General features: G+C 50.0%; 1 protein-coding gene across 4 annotated transcripts in view; it reads left to right on the top strand.

The window, feature by feature from the left end:
• Nucleotides 1–12,630: 12,630 nt before the first annotated feature.
• SRGAP3 (SLIT-ROBO Rho GTPase activating protein 3) overlaps nt 12,631–18,440 on the top strand; it is a 126,815-nt gene continuing 121,005 nt past the window's right edge. Inside the window, exon 1 of one of the 4 annotated variants that reach the window (XM_055708445.1) lies at nt 12,631–13,002. In XM_055708445.1, coding sequence (XP_055564420.1) covers nt 12,936–13,002 — 67 coding nt within the window. In that variant the 5' untranslated portion in view covers nt 12,631–12,935. The remainder of the gene's footprint in view (nt 13,003–18,440) is intronic. The other 3 variants (XM_055708443.1, XM_055708442.1, XM_055708444.1) reach the window with 3 other exon arrangements.

Genomic DNA, 18,440 nt, shown 5'->3' with positions numbered 1-18,440 from the left:
AAACGGTGCAGGGCTGTGCACAAAGAAAAGAAATGGGTGAATGCTGAAAGGATGAACACTTGTGTTTTGTTGTCTCAGTGTGCAGTTGGCACAGTGTTTTAAATGGTGGCACTCGGTAAAGATGTTTCCCTATTGAAGACAGCAGGTGAGGCCACCGCTCCCTTGGGAAGCAGCCAGAAGAGTTCCTTGTGCGGCGGGGCAGGGGGATTAGCCTGCCCTGGCAGGCAGCAGGCAGAGACTGATAGAAGGGGTGTGGGATATGGGATGCAGGATGTAGGACGGGGATGTGGGATGTGGGATGTTCAGCCAGCCCAGCTCGCACTCCCCATGGGGGCTGCAGTGAGCCCCCAGCCCTACTGCTCACTGGGTGCCTGTGCCAGCCCCATGGTGGGGCACCCAAAGTCCTTCTGTGCCGGGACCCGCTGCCTGCCTCCTCCTGGTTAGGATTCATTGCCTGGGCAGGGGCTCCACATCGCCTTGGCAGCCTCAGTGTTGGTTTAGAGGGTGGTTTGCAGGGGACAATGTTTGCCCTTTGGAGGCAGTGGACAATATGCTGTGGAGGCAGGAGCAGAGCTGGGAGATGTGCGGGCAGAGTTCAGGCAGAGGAGAGGTGAGAGCATTATGTGAACCTTGTGTGATTAGTTGTGCCAATGCAAGTGCATTTACCCAAACTCTTATGGTGCTTAGGTGGACAATAACACTGAAATTTCTCATTTTGATCTCTTTCTTCTCTATGCTGCTCTTCTCTTTCTTATGTTTTCCCCTTTATCAATGCTTTTCACTGTCCTAAGCTGCACTGAAACTTTAAGAACATAGTCTCCTCTGTTTTAAGAGATTAAATTATCATAATAATAATTAAACAGGTGAGCAAGATCCCCTGCCCTCGCTCTTTCTCAAAAGAAAAAAAAAGCACTGACCACTTTCCTTCCCCTCCCTGTGCAGGTTCGGGGAGCTGTATGGCTGCGCCATGAGGGACAGGAAGAGCTTCCTCCTCAGGCGTGTGTTACTGAGAAGGGGTGCTTAAACCCCTCCAAAAACTTTCCATTCTGTTTCAGGAAGTGACACTGTCGTGCTGGAATTTACAATGAAGTTGTGAATGTGGCTGGAGCCTGGGGCTTCTCCGCGCGAGAAGGCCCCTTTGGCCAGCTGTATTCAGCTCTAATGAGAGGGCTAAATTCTTCCTGAAAGGCGTGTTTTCCATTTGGCCCTTTTCCTTCATCAATCGCTGTCACTTTAGACAGAAGGCCCTGCATGCAGCTTCCCTTCAGCTTGTGTGCTGCGCTGGGGCCGCGCTCTGCAGAGGACAGGCTGGCCTACTAAAATGCATCTCTGAGCCCCCCGAACAATAGCGCTTTGTTCGAGCAGCACAGTGCAGGCTCAGTTTCCCAGGCTTTTCCTTTTCTCCTCTCCCCTCTCCCGATGGAAGCCCCCAGTGATGCAGGAGCCGGCAGCGGCTGCTGCCACCGGCTGCCGAACAAAGACGTGGGGGGCTTGGGTGTCCCTGCGCAGCATGGTGTTCCCTCCTCCCCCGGCGCCTGGGTCCAACTGCAGGTACTTATGGATCATCTGTCTCAAGCACAACAGACCTGAGTAATTTCACCAGGAAATGCAAACTAGGGTGCAAGGAGGGCTCCAGCTGTCGCTCAAGCAGCTTCACAGGCAGGCAGGGCACTGTGCCCCTGGGGACAGAGGATGAAGGCAGCCTGGGGTCACTTTGGCGAGGGTGGTGTGCTGTGGCAGCCTTATGGTCTGCTCCTGTCAGCTGCAGCGGGCTGGGCGTCCTGGCAGCCTGGCAGCTTGCTGCGAGAGGACTCCATGGCTGCAGGGTCCCCGCAATCCTGATACCTGGACTTGGTACTCCACAGCACTGTTCAGGACAGATAAAGATGCCGGAGTGAGGAGCAACAGGGTGAAGTTTGAAAAAAAGTAGCAGTAGGCTGACCCTTTGCAGCAAGTCGATGGTGCTCGTTCACAGAGGCAGACAGCAGTGATACCTAGCCCTCACACAGGCTTTGCATCAACAGACAGGGAAGTACCCCCAGAAGAAAGGAGGAACACTAACTCCATTTACAGATGAGGAAAAAGGGATATGCCCAAGATCTTGGTGTCTCAGGTCAGACCCCAATTCTGTCCCAGTGGGCCCCATGCCCACCCTCACGCTCCTCCTGCCTTGTGCCCCTTGCTGCTGCCAAACAACAAGAGACTGCTGTTGGAAATGCCTGGCCCTGGCAAGGCGCGGGCTGTGAAATGGGGAGGTTTATCAACCTGTATTTCTGTCCATTGTTGGCAAATAAAATCAAGCATCATGTCAGGTGGGTGTGCTGTGATGTGCGGTGATGCTGTTTTCTTGCAGATATGTTCAGAGACCATCACGTCCAGGCTGGAAGGGTGCTGGTCCTGCTGGGCTGAAGGGGTGTGGGTGAAGGGGCTCAGGTGTGCCCCGTCCCCAGGCAAAGTTCCTGCACGGCTGCCCTCCAACCATGGCTGAAGCAGGTCCAGGCTTTGGCCATCCTGTTCTTACAAGTTCTGCATCCCCAAGTGCCTAAAAATGCGATTAGTGGGTTTCATATGGCAGATGGAGAAACGGAGATCATGTGTGACTAAATTAACTGCAAACAATAAATAGCAGTGACCCAAATGTCAGAAAGTAAGTCGGTGCCTGGCAGTCACTGACGTGCTGGAACACTTCTTTGGCTTCAGTTGGACCCATGCGCATGGCTCTGGAAGGTCTGCCTTGTGGAATGAGCCCAGAAGCTGCTACAGTCTGCTGCCCCATGCCCTGTCCTCATGAGCTACTGCGCTATCTGCATCATCTGGAAAGTGGTAAGAAATGCTGTTTCTTATTTATAGGATCCATAGTCACAAGCAATTCTAATCTGCACAGTGCAGAGCCACTGGTGATATAAATGGATCGAGGAATAGCTGCATCTTGCATGTGATAAAAATGGTCTCAATCCTACAAAAGAAAATTGCCATCGTATAACCTACAGAGAGGAGCTGAAAACACAGTTCTTTGTGCGATCGGCTTAGTATCTGCAGGATCTGGCCTTGTATCTGTAGTCATTGATACTGCTGGATGTGATTGTTCATAAACAGTAATTCAGGGATGATAAAAAGATGTTGTTAAAAGAGCAGCAAGCTCCTACTCTAGTGCAAGTTCTTTTTTTGGTCTGTTGCTACAGCAACTCTCTACTAAGAACAAAGATGACAGCAAGATATTAAATTTTGCAGCAACTCAATTGACTCTTGATTTGCCTTCTTTTTTTGCCTTCAGTAACTGAATCCTACTCCACTAATTGTGTTAGATTTCAGATAGAAATCATGCCTTCCTGTGACAAGAATTCCTGCGTTGCTTCTTCCTCCTTCCCCTTAGAAACCAATTAAATAAAATTAACTTATTTAAATCCAGTGGGTGATTATAAACACTAGATTTCTTGGCTTTATTTATTTTACATGTGGGCATTATGTATTTTAAGCCACAACTCATATTCTGTACCAAAATCCCCAAATCCTTAAAAAGAAAAAGCCTTCTTTAAACAGAAACACACAGTTCTTGGCAAGTTTGGTTTTGGCAAAGTTCAATTTATGCCAATGGTGTAGATCAGGAATGTATAATCTAAATTACTGTAACAGAGGTTGTCTGAAATTATGGAAGTTAACATTGTTTTTAAAGCAATACTGCATTTCAGTTCCTCTTCCCGCACCCCACAGTCTTCATTTCTTGTAAGGCAGACCGTGAGAAGGCCACTGAACCTGTACCTCTGCACACGCGAAAGCCCCCCACTGTGGCAGAATGACAAATGAACCACATAGTCTGGTGGGACTGTCGTCTTCAGACCCTCGGCTGTTGGAGGTCAGGAACTTCTGCATGGAGACAGTTACAGCGGAACCTTTGAAGCAAATGTTCTGCCTCTCTGTGTTTGACTGTCACCCGTGTGTGCCGTGGGCATTGCTCCAGACAGGGTTAACCATGCTCATCACTGCAGAAGACGGGTGCAAGGGGAAGGAAGGACAATGAAGTTTGTCAGATGACACAAAATATGGACTGCTGCTAAAACTGTGATGGACTCTTGGAAAAGCAGGTAACCAGGGGAGAACAGCACCCTCCCATATGAGCAAAGCATAAATAAACCACATCCAAACTACAAATTCAACTGCAACAAATGTTACAGGTTTATACCAAAACCTTGAAGCCCATGGAAGCCAGGCTGGCAGGCAACGTGCCGTGCGCTGCATGGTGGAAACTACCATTGCCCTTGCAGGCAGGAGGAGATGGCGACGGCTTGGGACCACGCTGCGTGGTGGAGCTGCTTCTCCTGGAAGGGCACGGGGGCAATCCTCACCCGTGGGGAGGGAGGGAATCAGGGGAAATGGAGACAGGGAGGAACAACAACACACGGGGAAAGAGAGTTGGCTGTTCCACATGCAGTATTACATCTTTAGCTTTACTCTTAATTAGTGGGAGCATAAAGTATAGCTCTGGCAGCTTCGGATTCAGCACGGTGTGTACAGGAGAGACTAACCCAAGCAGAAGTCTGAGCCACCGTGGTTTTAGTACAGGAATAAATCTAAGAAGCAGACCAACGGAGTGAACCAGAAACAAGATTCCTGTTGCATCTCCCTGAAAGCTGTTAGGCAAAAGCACTTACTTGTGGCCTTAAGTAGTACAGGGCAAAGGACTCCAACCCATCCTATGGATAGGACTTAAACAGCTACTCAGATATCAAATGCACACCTTGGATATTAGGATGCAAATGAGAGCATTGTGCAGGTGACATCCTTCCTAAAGAGCCTGGGACAACAGACCCTCCTGCCTTTTGCAGGGGCAGCTGTGACTATTCCTCTCTGAGAGGAAGGATGTGGATCGGCTTGGGGGCTCCCATGCTGAAGGAGCATGTCTTCAGGCCACCTTTCACCATGGCCTGACACCCTGTGCTCCATGCCACCAGTGTGGGTGCCAGGTCCCCTGTTTCTGAAGCAGCGGCGCAGGCACCAGCAGAACCTGCAGACTGCAGGAGAGAAATGACAGCGCAGCCCTGACCGCATAGTCTTGATAATCTCCCCAAGGAAGTAAGAGGTAACAGATCTTACGCAGGAAACAGTAAGACACCTTTCACAACTGCTTACGCAATGTGTAGTACTACTTTGGCCTTGCACAGTTACACCAAAGTCTGAGTAGATTTTGACTCAAATGCCTTTTACAGAATTGCTGTTGTCAAGTCGTTTATCATAATACCTTGTGGCTTTAGTCATAAGAAAATATTCCCATTTCTTACAGTGACTTGTTGACCAGCATAGTGCTAAATTCTACCATTACTATAAAGGCTTAAAAATGTTAACAATGAAAAACACAGATGTCTTTTTCAGGGCTCGTATTTTTAGACTGCTCCTTTTCTTTGAATATTAATATCTTCAAAGATACTACACTCATATTTTTTGAAGATATCCTTCTACTTACAACTGAGCTGTTGAAATGCCCAATAAAATGAAAATAAAAAGCAAGCTTTTGGGAAGCTTTACATGAAAAGGAACATGTTGGGTCCCCCTATGCAAACTGTTTGGGAGGCAATGCAGCCCCCTTTTAGCAAATTGTTCCCAGTAAAAATTGGCTTCTTACCCACGGACATTAGTGAAGGTAAACGGCAAATAATCTGGAGAATAGATAGTGGAAGCTGCACCAAGTTTTTAAATTTGCTGCACCAAGTTTTGTTTGGTACTGTCCACAGCACAACACTTCTTTCCCGAAAGGTTCCCAGCACTGCTTTGTTGGCTCAAGGCTGTTGCTGTAGAACGCATGGCCACCTCCAGCACAGATTGCCACCAGCTTTATCACTGTGGCTTGTGCTGAGCATCACTTCCAGGACTGCTAAAGGAGAGTGTCTGGGTCAGCTCACCTTGTCCTTGTAGCTCTGCACTGGAAAACCTGCATAGTGTGAGAAAGGCCACAGATGGAAGTGACAGTAATTGCTTCTGATTCCCTTTTTTTTCTCCTTACAATTGCAGCTTTTCTTTGTTCATCACCCCGTGGATACTGCTCTCTCCTGTGCTGTTTGAAGCGTGCTCTGCCTCTCAAGGATTGTAATGAAGCAGTTACACATTTTGTGTATTTTGCTGCTTACTGTGGGGCTTCTGGGAAGGGCTACTTCCAGTCTCCTAGTGGGAAAGGGGAAGAGAAAGAATCCACAGGTTATGCCAAGGAGTCAGAGCTTTTAGTCAGTGATGCAGGTCCTGAGTGAGGCAGGCTATCAAGATTCTGGGCATCTTGAAACATGGGAAGAAAGGGGCTGCTCTTTCCTAGATCTGCTCCCTAGTTTGTTCTTCCAGCTCTGCATCTGGTGAAGGAACCGCATCAGTACCATCCTAGAGAAATGCAACCATTTTTCATCTATCTCAAATGGCTCAATATCTTGAGCCTTGCAGCCTCCCAGAGTCTTCACATGGAAAACCTAAGGCATATGGAAATCAAGATTTGTCCTTGGATGCAGTTATTTTGGGTGTAAAGACAGGATACATCGCTATAGCTATGTCAGTGCCAAGTTACAACGGCACTTCACTACACACATAAAAAGGACACAGAGGGAGAACATTCTCCTGCTAATATGACAAGATAACAGCACTTTTCTGGCAGCAAAAGAGTATGCAAGGTTTAAAAAACCAAAAGTGATGTAGTGCAGCACAACTTCCATATTACATGTCTCCAATCAGTTTATTCTTACTTTGGGAAACATGTACATGGAAGTCTTTTTCCAGCTGTTCAGTTATATTAGTGCTGTGCAATATCCATGGAGCAGACAGGCCATCAGTGCTGGATTCTGGTTCCCTAGTTTGTATTTCATGGATTTTATTCCACAGATGATCCCACTGGAGTGCTCTCTTGCATGAGCAATCTCTCTGAGTCTGGCTGCTCTCCATGGTTTGCTGCAGGTCACACGAGCCTGAAGAAAAGCCCACATCTCCTGGCAACCCCTGAGCCTAAACTAGAATAGTTGCTGTCGCCAAGTAGGGCTCTATGGCAACTTCCCCAGCAGGCTGCAAAGGGTCCTGCAACACATCAAAGGTGAAGGTTGCCCCCCTTCCCCAGCTCCATCAAACGAAGGTGTGGCACAGTGCATTCTGCCCTTCTGAGATCTCATGAAAGCAGAAAGACCATGGAAGATTTGGGGTCACATAGCATGAGCTGCCTTACTCTGGGATGGGTAACTGGGGGCAATGCTGCAGCTGTTAATACTTGCATAAAGTTGTGAAGGGTTTTAACAAATAGCTCAATGTCCGTATCGGTTGAGGCTCGGCATGCCCATCAGCCTGTCTCCAGCCTCCCTTCGCAAAGAATCCCTAATCTTAGAGTTGGTATTATCAGAGGGTCCGCCCGACCTGAGGCAATAGTATGCGAGCATCTCTCTGGAAACAGTTTTTCATACTTTTCTAAGGCAGCTATGTATATGTTAAGCATATCATGAAACACTTACAGTCTGAAGCTGGAAACAAAGAGTGCAAGACAGCTTCTGCCTAAAGAATTCTCCTTAATTTAGGAATTGCTTTAAGCAAACATTACATCTGCTTCCTGAGCACACACAAGGCTACTGCCCTGGAAATAATCTGCATTAGCCTTACTGGAGTGACCACGTTGCCATAGTTACTGTTGGTTTCTCTATATCTCTAGCTTGAAGTATTTATTATGATTAAATCCCATCCCATCCCATTCTTAATTTAAAAATCCTGTGTTGAAAGTGTCACAAAGTGAATTATAATGTAATCCTTCCTTTTAGAGAGCTGTTTTAAGTAGAAATTCCACAAACGATCTTAGACGTTGACATTTATTAAAGAACATTAATACATGATTGGATTATTTTTCTTCAGACATCGCTGGTTCTTTATTCTTAGTGATATCTGAATAGCAGAAAATCCTGACGCTGTTACAAAATTTTGTGATAGTTTGGGTTTTTTCTTTCACCACTGTATTGCGGATCATTCTGGGAAAAGGTATGTAACAGCCTCAGATTCTCAACTTTGACCTCAGGGGCAGTCACATATTTGAACCAATCTGGTAAGAAAATCAAAATCTGTCCTATGACACAGCTTGTTGTTAAAAAATTTTGGTACTTGTTCTCCTGTTACTTGTGAATGTTCCAAGAAGTAACAGCCACTGGGGTTATAAAGTATTATATAAATATATTTTATTTATATATAAATTATAATATATTATACAATGGCCTGTGCTTATCTTTTTCTGGTTTTGTTTGTTTGTTTGTTTGTTTTTTGGGGTATTTTTGTTGAGAGAGAGCTCCAAACCATAAGGTCCCAGCCCTACTGGTCTTTGCTGCAGAGGAACACATCATTATCCCTGCACTTTACGAGCATGTAATCGTTACGTAAGTTAGCTTTCCTTGCTTTGGGAAACTACAGTACAGTTGTATACAACAGATCTTTTCCCATCCCAATGGTACCCTCTCCAGTGACCTCGTATTCCTGGAGGATCATTCTTTGACACCTCTCAGCTTTCCTCGGCGTCCCCTCCCTAGCCCCACTCCAAGAACAGCCCTGGGCAGTCTTTCTTCCATGAGGCTAACCCTTGGGCTGGGACTCACACACAGCATCCCAGCCCCTTCCTGGATTCCCCTTGCAGGGAATGCAGCTGCGTTTGTTGTTCGCATAAAGTCAGGCTTTTGCTTGTCCGTGGACAGCACCAGCTGCAGCCCTCTGCCCCGATGTGTGCGTGGGTGTGGGCCGGGAGCGAGGGGTTTCCAGCAGCATCGCTGTTGGACCCCACCAAGCCCGACAGCTGCAGGACTGTCACTTGGTTTGCAGAATGCTTGTTATTCTTCTTCTTTCCCACCAGAGTAGTTCTGCCAAAGACTGTTTTTATGTAGAGCAAGATTTACTACCAAACTCGTGCTTTTGGAGCAGCAGATAAACGTTTAGTGTGAATGGTGCAGAGGAACAGCGCATTAATGGAGAGGATTGTGTGGACTCTGTAGCAGACTGAGGTTTATCTCAGGACCCTTTTGTTTGGTAGGTGATTTGTTATACACAAGAAAATGCCAAAGACACTCCCATTTTCTCCTTTCTTCAATTACAATGTCCTACTATTTTCTTGTTTCCACACGTGCACCCGAACACCCTGGAATCAGCTCCTTGCCCTGCTCAAACTCTCCTCTCTTAAGGTCTGTTACACATCCAATTTTTTGGACAGAATCTAAATGAAAAATCTTGCCATCTTCCTGTTCTGTGCAAATTTATGTTATTTTTCTATTTTCCTTCATCACAGCTGCTAGGAGCTTAATAGATCTCTGATCTCTCTTCCATTTCCCCATGTCAGCTGTTACCCACCACCAAAAATTCCTCACCCAACCTAAGAAAAATATCGGAGATAAATTTGTCTTCCAGCCACCTCCCTGCACACAGTATTTTGACTCTTTCTCTGCCTTCTTTATTGTCCATTCTACTAAACAATAATGTGCCGCACTTCCAGCTGGCTCATCTGTTCCTATCCCACCATTCCGAGCCTTGTGAAACTACTCAAACCAAGCTAAATTGTGTTTCGAAGTTACTTTGACACAAAATACTAAGGCTATCTGTGAGTGATGCTGTTTTTAATTCCAGACTTCCTAGCTGTCTTTAACGGAGGTGCCAACACTCCTTCACTGATGTTCCCCTGATCCTGCCCCACTTCCCTTGCTGAGACCAGGGAAGTAGGTCCTGCACCTGGGTTTCTCCTGCATCCTTTCAGCTCACCCCTAGGATTACTCACAGCCTCTCTGCTTGTTTCCTCCTGCCTCTTTTGTGCTGGCTGCGCCCAACCCTCCCCCTGTCAGATCCTTCATTCTTACCCTCTCTCCCCACTTGACTTCCTCCGTCATCTGTGCCTGGCTCCATCGCATCAGCGCTTTGCAGACCACAGCGCTGCTTTACTGGGGTGTGCTGGGGCTGCCCTGCTCCTCCCGGCTCACCCCTCTACTTCTGCCAGCCGCTGATTCAGAGAGCCTGGTGGCTCCGCGGGTCTGCACACTGGCACAAAATTAAACTCATAGAGCCGCTCCACCAAACCACTTGTGTTCCTGTCACTTCACGCCTTGATGGCTGCCATCCCTGCTAGCTCACCTCCCAGCGAGGTTTGCTCCTCCAAACCCCGGGCTGTTGGCACAGTGCATTGCCCTGCTTCACCCACGCAGCACAAATGTCCTAGAGACCACTGCTAGTCCTCTGGCTGCTTCTGCCCCTGCCACAAAGTTGACTGATACTCACAGCCACTGTTCCAGTGTCTTTTCCTACCCTGTGGTCCCTGTGCTCTTCCCTCTCCCTGTGCCTAGTGGGTGTCTAAAGCAACTTTCTGTCCTGCCTCTGCAAAAGGCTCTGAGCTTCTCAGCCCTGACAGGAGCTGGGGAGAGATGGCTGCTCAGCCCTGCAGCCCAGAGCCTTGGTGCTCTTGCAATGGCTACTGCTTCCCCCAGCAGCGATTTCTTTGTCTCCCTCCTCTCTGGGTCTTTTTACGGCTGCTGGAAATGTAGAATGCTCTTCTGTGTCGCCTGCTAGGGCTAGGTAAATTATTTGTTTAATAGGGTTGGTTTATTTTTTGTAAGCTGGCAGAATAACTGTGAATCATCAAATCTCCCTGAATTCACTCCACACAAGATGCCAACAAAAGGATTCATTGTGCAGAGCAGTAATCGGAGCGTTGCTGGGGCTGGACAGAAAACCATACAGCGGGTCTGGCTTCCCAAGAGGCTGGATACACAGCCATTGCCAGTGCAAGAACTAGTATGTGCCCCTTTGAAAACTCATTGCTGACAAAAGTGTGTGGTTTTTTTCATGGCACTGAGCCCCAGCTACTCTTTCTTACTCCGCTGGAAGTTTTTTTCTTTCCAGAAAATCCTGGAAAAGAACCTTAAGTAGTATTGCTGCTTCTGCTAGAATGACCATTTCCCCCCATTTTTTCCTAATTGTTCACAAAGAATGACAAATCTATTCAAGTGCAGCCCCTCTCAAAACAGCTTCTGGATGAAATTAGAGAACTCATTAGGATCAGATCCTTAGTTTGTAAGGATCCCCCAATCCCCCGTACATCACACCCTGATCTTGCAAGGGGCTCCGCAGTAAATGTTTGTGTTGCGCTCATGTACAAGGCTCTGTTTCTCCAGAAATGGTGCCCGCACTGAAGAGATTTTCCAACTTTTACACTGCTAATTGAGCTGTCCTGGATGGGAGCTTTCGGCTCCCAGCCCAGAGGCAGGGGAGGCTGCTGTCACAGCACTGCCTCCGCTCACCTGGCTGAAGGCAGCGAGGGAAGGGGCTGCCTCAGCACCCCCTCAAGCTGCATCACACCTTCACTTGGAAATCTGTACCTTCTGACAGCCATTTGGTTGGATCCCACTTTGGTTTGCAGTTAGTTTTGAGCCCCCCAACCCCCCACACTTCCAAACCTCAGCAGGGAAAACACAGTGCTAGGAAACAATGTTTCTGGAGGGGGGGAGGGGTAGGATAGGATTTAAGAGAAGCAGGAGCAGTGTAGTGGTGCTGGCCCAAAGAGAGGGACATTTAGGGAGCACCATACCTTTTCCAAAATGTTTTTCCTAAAATATGTGTACTTCAGTGATCGACCAAGGACCCAGGGCCAGGGTTAATGTCATGAAGGGAGAACAAACTGCTACCTCCACAAGCCAACCTACAGACACACTGTGAGGTGATGCTCTGTAAGGATTACTCAAAGCAGGAGTTTCTCTCCTGAAAATTGCCTTTTACCTGTGTGCTGGGGTGGGAAAAGCCAAACCAGACTTTTGTTTGCTGCTCTCAATGATGGAGTTTGCCGTGTTTTGGGTCCTGGAGCTTTCCTCATGCAGTTTTAAAAGACGGTGCCAGTCAGAAGATATTCTGGCTTGAGCTGGATAGCCTTCCCGTTAAATGTGTGCTGTAAATCTCTCTCACGCCGCTATGCTCATGTTTAATATCGCTTTTATGTCGGTAAATCCACTGTGGCTGAATTTTTGGCCTGCAGCTGTGGATCAGCCGTGCCCTCGCCGAGGGTAGCTGCGTGGGGCCGGGCTGTCCTGGGGCACCGCTGAGACCCATCCTCCGCCCTCGGGGCCTCGCCGCCCGGGTGCTCCCCTGCTCTGCCCTTAACCTTGTAGTAACTGACATCTTTGCCTTAGGGGAACAGCTTCTAGATCGATGTATTTCCGTAATACGGAAAGCTTACTGGCTTTAAGGCAGTGCAGGCCTTCAGCCGTCGCAGCTGCCAAGGTGCAGCTCCTGGGCCGGGGAGCGGGCTGAGAGCGCGGTGCTCGGGGAGCGCGGCCATTTCGGGGGCCGCTGCCTAATCGTGGGGTGCCGGGGATGGCACCGCTCGGCTCGGCACCGCTGCCGGGGCCCGGCACGCCCGGGGCGCTGACACTGGCCCCGGGGAGCAGCGGCGGCGCCTGCGCCAGAGCAGCTCCCACCTGCACAGCGGCGGGCACGAGCCGCGCCGAACCCGGCCGAGCCGAGCAAAGAGACGGGTCAGAGGGCCGGGCGGGGCGGAGCCCTTCCGTCCCTCGGCGGGGCTCTCGGCGTCCCCTCGCTCCACGGGCCGGGATACTTGCGGGGCCGCCCCCCCGTGTCCCGGGCCCGGGGCCCGCCAGGGGCGGGGAAGGGGCGCGGGCCCGTCCGCCCCGCTCCGCCCCTCACGGCGGCCCCGCCCCGCCCCGCGCGCAACCTGAGCGCGGCAGCGGCGCCAGGGCCCTGGTTCGGCTGGCGGCGGGCAGCGGCGCGGCTCGGCTGGGCTCGGCTCGGCGCGGCGCGGCTCCTGAGACCGGCGGCGCTGCGGCTCCCGCCGGGGCCCCGGTGTCCCCGGCGCCGCCAATGAAGGCAGCCGCGGGCGGCGGCGGGGCCGCGGCCGGGTGAGGCGGCGGCGTGGCAGAGCGCGGCGGGGCCGGTGTCGCGGCGGACCCGCGCCCTCCCGCAAGATGTCATCGCAGGGCAAGTTCAAGAAGGACAAAGAGATCATCGCCGACTACGAGGCGCAAGTCAAAGGTGCGGAGCGGGGCCGCTGCATTGCGGGGCGGGCGGCGGGCACGGCTGCCGTGCCCGCCTTTGTGTGCGGGGCGGGGGCCGGGGCGGGGGTCGGGGCCGCTGTCCCGCGGAGCGCCCGCCGCGGGCGGTTACGGCACGGCCGGGCTCCCCGCCGAGGGCGGCGGGGGCGGCTGGGCGCGGGGCGGGCGGCGGCGCCGGGGGTGCCTGTGTTTTGTTTCCGTGCGCCCGCCGGCAGCTGCGGGCGGGTCGGCCCGGAGCGCGTTGATCCCGCAGCCCGGGTGCAAGGCCTGGGCCGGGCCACGCCGCAGGGCAGCGTCCTGCTGCGCCCGCAGCGCAGGGTGAGACCTCCGAGGGGAGCGCCTGGCGTCTGCGTGGTAGGGAGGAATATAATTAAAGGTTGTGTCGGTGGAGACCACGGAGCATCAAATATCAGGCTCCGAATGAATTTTTGTGGCAGTTAGACTTACTAGTGAAAAGTCCGTGCCCTGCGGAGCTGCCCGCAGCCCGTGGGGGCTGAGCGCGGCGGGGGGTGTGCGGCCCTCCCGGCAAACCCGGCCCGCCCGGCCGCCTCTGGCGGGGGAGCGGGTTCTGGTCTCGGTAGCCAGCTGCATCCACTGGTACCGTTGGAACTTCGGTTTGTAAATCGACTCGCCTTTGCAGCAGTTCCCAATTCTGTTAGTTGCTGATAATTCCTGTTACCACGGGCAGCTAGAGGAGGTGAAATGCGCACTTCGTTAAGCTGCTCCCTTCGAGTCCCCCTGCTGTTATATAAAATTGGCTCTCATCTGCTTTTGGTTGGTGGTTTTATATAGGTGTGCGTTCACTGTTTTGTTATGTCTAAGTCTCTGGTTAAGGCAGAGTTCATTAAAGGTAAAAAATAGCTTTTCTGAAAATTAACCTGTGAATGTGCAAACTGGACAGCTATCCTCCTTTCTCTAGAGGTCACTCAGTGCTTTGGATCTTAAGCTCAGCTGAGTGGTGCCTTATCTGCACATACACCGCTTTGAGAGGAGTAGCCGCTTAAATGCGGCAGTGCAATGCCAGACAGAAGGATTTTGGGGAAGGGGCTGTCTGTTGGTTTCATGCCGCTGTTTACTTTCTTGCATTTCAGTCTTTTGTTGTTGGCTTTGAAGAGTGATGTAACAGTCACAACATGCTCTGCTCAGTGCCAATTACCTTTCTGCTTGTGTGTAATTTGGGCAAATTGATGTTATTGCACCCTGCAGTTAAGCAGATGAAATATTCTTTTAGCCTGTGGTATTGTTCTACTTTACAGGAGGGGATTTCAGAGAGACTGCCCCACGTTTCCGGGTTTTTCTCAAAGGTGTCCTTGGCCCAGTGGTTCCTGCTTCTTGGAGGCTTGGGGCTGCGGAGGGGTAGCTGGAGGCAGGGTTGGGTCTGATCTGTTCCAAAAGCTTCGCTGCAGACTTATCTATATTTTTTCTTGTTGTTTGTAACTCGAATACTCATTTGCCGCGATCATTCTTGGCCTGACTTCTGTAGCCTCATGGTTTCCATATGTTAGACAGTTAATGCTGGCGTTGTGTGTAAGGGTGTTTTATTGCACCGCAGCAATCGCGTTTTGGGTCACATTTTTTGTCAGCTGTAATGCGGACAGTTTGCTGATGGGCTGGTGATAATTTCCTTGATACTATTTTTTGCCTTATTATACCTGCAGAAATGTCCATTGTCTGATTTAGGGTACTCTCTCTGTATTTTCATCCCAATAAAAGTTAATTTGGATGTGGTCAGGATTTAACTGCACCTGAAGCTGGAGCGAGGCGGACAGAGCTGGACCCCAGAGTCTGCGTGTGCTGCCTGCCCGGCTGCCTTTGAGGTGGTGGCAACTCCATCCCTGAGATTTTGAGTCTGTCACACAACCAAGGTGGTCTCGGGGTGCCCCTGCTGAGGTGCCGCTGAAGGGGCTCTGGTGCTTGTGGCTGTGTCCTGACAGCTGTCACCCTTGCTGTCACCTCCCTGCAGGGACCAGGGTGGCTCTGACCTTCCCACGTTGCTAAACTGTTGGAGGAGGATTAACATCTGGCTCTAGAGGAACTGGTGTGGAAGGATTTCATGTTCATTTCCGTGGTAGCCTGTGCTTCATTATTGCATAGGAGCGCTGGAAGAAAATGTGCCTTGGCAGAAGGGTTTATTGAAAAGTCAGTGGTTGGTCACTGTGTTAGTAGGGACCTGAGGAGGACCAGCTGCCGAGGATGCTCTGCGGAGGGAGCAGGACTTTTTCTTTGATCAGTTGTGTGCTGCGTGTGCAAACGCAACAGATCTGTGTTGTCAGTGTCAGCAAAACCTGCCATGGGGGAGGGTTTTGTCACCATTTAAACCTTCCTCTGAGGCTGTGACAGCAGCGGGCATGAACACCCACCTCCACTTAGCTCCGCTTCTGCAAGGCCTCATCTCTCTTGGCTTGACCTAGGGATTTCATGTAGGCCACCTCATTATCTCAGATACCCTGTTTATTTCCTTCAGGGATTTAGTCATTATTCTATTCTTATCTAAACCACTGCTACCCTGGTGAAGACAGAGACCCAAATCTCCAGAGAAGGACTAAAATGGAGAAGAAATGGGGAGAAAGGAAGGAGGGAGTGGCAGCAAGGGAGACTGACAAACAACATGTTGGTATGGAAGAGCTGATGGTAAAATCTGAGAACTTGAAGAAGTGATGCCTGACTGTGGAGGATGGGGCTGAAATCTGGACATGGCACAGTGGTGGTCCCTATGGCGTGGTCAAGAAAACAGCAGTGGAGAGGTGGGAAACGGCATGCGAACTCCAGGAATAGATTGGCATGGGTGGAAGTGACAGTGAGTGACAGTAGAGGTGTGTTTAAAATGCCTTTAAAAGATAGATCTTGGAGATGGTTAGAATTGGTCAGTGTGCTGGCCAGCGTGATCTGCCTGGAAGTGTGTAAGCCGGCGCGGGGGCTCTCTCGCAGGGCCGTACAGAACGCCTTGGTTGCCCAAGTATTACTAGAGGAGCCTGACAGAGAGCTGGGTATAACATGTTGGGGGAAAAAAAAAATTAAAAATCATGTTGCTTAGACTGATTTTTAGGAAAATTCTGCTGAAAGCCCTCTTTGCCCAGGCTGTTGGGAAGTCGAGCAAAGTCCCCGAATGGTGTGGGGACAGCCTGTCAGTAACTGCCTTGCGGGAGCTGAGCCTTGCCCCGACCTCCTGTGCTCCGGGGTGCAGCAGCCTCGCTTAGAAAAATCGATGAGTCCGTGCTTTGTGCGGGGAGCATGATTGGCGTAAGTAGAGTTTAACTGGTGAATAATCTTTGTGCACAGGGGTGATTTATCAGCCATAATGACTCTCTATCTTCGTTCCCTCCCTGGAGGATTGTGTCTGCTTTCCTCACAGTGGGAAGGAGTCGTTCTGAAAATGCTTTGAAAAGATAGGGGGTGTGTGCAGGGTGTGTGCCTGCGTGTGCGCAGCTCTGCGCGGGTGCGTCTGCAGCATGCTCCTGCGGGATGCTGCAGGGAGGGCTGGGGGCTGGTGGCTGGGGCATGGTTACGCAGCGTTGGTAGCCGTGCAGGGTGCCCGAGGCTTTGGGTCGGTGCCGCTCCATTTTTAGGGGTGGAAGTGCCTCGCCGTTGCTGCCTGTGGCTGCTGCAGGCTGGCTGTCCTTGTGGCGCTCCGCAGCGTTTGCCGTCTGCCCATGTGTGGGGACCTCTCTCTTTCACCTCTCCTGGAAACCCGCTGGCGGGTGCCTTCCCACGCTGTGGTCTCTCCTGTCAGTCCTTCTGCCGTGGGTCCATCCTTTCCTCCTGCTGCTGATCTGTGTCCTTCAGTGTCAGGAGGGGAGAGTGCTGGCCCCAGGACTGGTAGCAGATGCTTGTTTGACGGTACCAGAAAGAAGATACTGAGGATACTTTTTAGGAGGCTGATTTTTCTGATTTGTCTTGCTTAGGTTTGCAGGCAGGAATGATTGCATTAAAAATAAATGCCAATAAAGAGATGGCTGCATGTTTACAACTGCCACATTAAAGCTACTGGCGGAATACACAATGCAGTAGAATCTTAGATGCACAATTTAAAGTGAGTGTTTTCAGACGTACAGTTTTAATTGGTCTGTTTGTCCAGAAAGATAAATAAACGCCTTTTCCATTACTGGCAAACGCGTGATTTGTTGCTTCAATGCAGCAAAACTAACCATTTTTAATTACGTGGATGCAACCGTCTGTGGTACAGCATTGTAAATCTTGCAGAAAATTGGGCATAGTGTTGATTGACTGTGTAATTTCATATTGCTTCCTGAAGCTTTTCTTTAACCCTGGCAAAATTCAGGTCATTGTAGATCTCTGTGGTTATTGTTGGCAGGAAGGCTGCTGTGAGTCAATAGCATCTTCTTCTGTCATGTGGCTGGCAAGTGAAAAGCATCCCTTGTGATCCTAAAGATGGTAGTCTTTAAATGGTGCGTCTGGCTGCATAGTGGTGAAGGGATGATTCTTGCATTTCTAGGACTCTTAGTTGCTGTGTAAATTGGTAATACAACTAGAATTTTGACAGATTTAGCATACAAAAACATGAAAAAGGCTTGCAAACCCGGGGCCAAAGAAGACCACTGTGTGCTTTCCCACTTCCATAAAACAGCAGCTTACATTAATTTATCATTGCTTGTTAGCTTCATTTTACTTTTTCTATTGCAGTAGCTGCATCCCTTCTTTTATGTCTATTCTCATTTCCTACCTATTGCTCTCTTTCCACCTTGCTCAGAAAATTTTGGGAAAATTCCCAGACCAAATTTATTTCTGGGATTATACATGCTTAGAAGGGAAGCTTGGTTCCCACTTGGAGGAGGCATTGAGGCTTGAAACTTGACAGCCCATTTAATGAAATTGTTCTGTGCAAAAGAGAAGAAAGTTCCGCCCCTTTGGGTGGGCTGGTAAGAAACTGCTAAATATTAATCACAGAAACAGATGTAAAATTTCTGTTGGCTTGATTGTCTTGCTTAATAAAATGTAGGGAAGCGCGACCTGCAGGCCATGCCTTGGTGTAGCTTGGAGTCATCTGCAGCAGAGAGCAGATTCTGATGAATCTGATCTCATTTCTGCTGTGAGACTTCAGAATAACTGCTCAGCATTGATCCTTGTCTGGCTGATTCCCGTATGGATTTATATGTTGTCAGTTTCCACTTGCCCACTGTGTTTCCTTGGTGGGGTCTGGCAGCGTGGTCCTGGCAGAGGGGTTTTACATGAGACCTCTGTGTGCGGGGACTGGGAGGGCCACGTGTGGAGAATAGCAGAGAAGTGTGTATGTGGTTCAGAGTAAAGATTAATTGGCGGTCTCTAATGGAAACAAATTGAATCTATAAGAGATGTTCCCTGCAAAGCTGAAGTCCCGAGCACTTTGATGGAGGCTGGGATGGCTCAACTGAGTCAGCAGGATCCTGCGCGCACCGACCATCGGCAGCTCTGTGTGCTTGC

The sequence above is a fragment of the Falco cherrug genome, chromosome 4 (assembly GCF_023634085.1).
Source record: "Falco cherrug isolate bFalChe1 chromosome 4, bFalChe1.pri, whole genome shotgun sequence".
NCBI lineage: Eukaryota > Metazoa > Chordata > Aves > Falconiformes > Falconidae > Falco > Falco cherrug.
The sequence above is the reverse complement of the archived record's forward strand: the minus strand, read 5'-3'. Positions and strand labels throughout refer to the sequence as shown.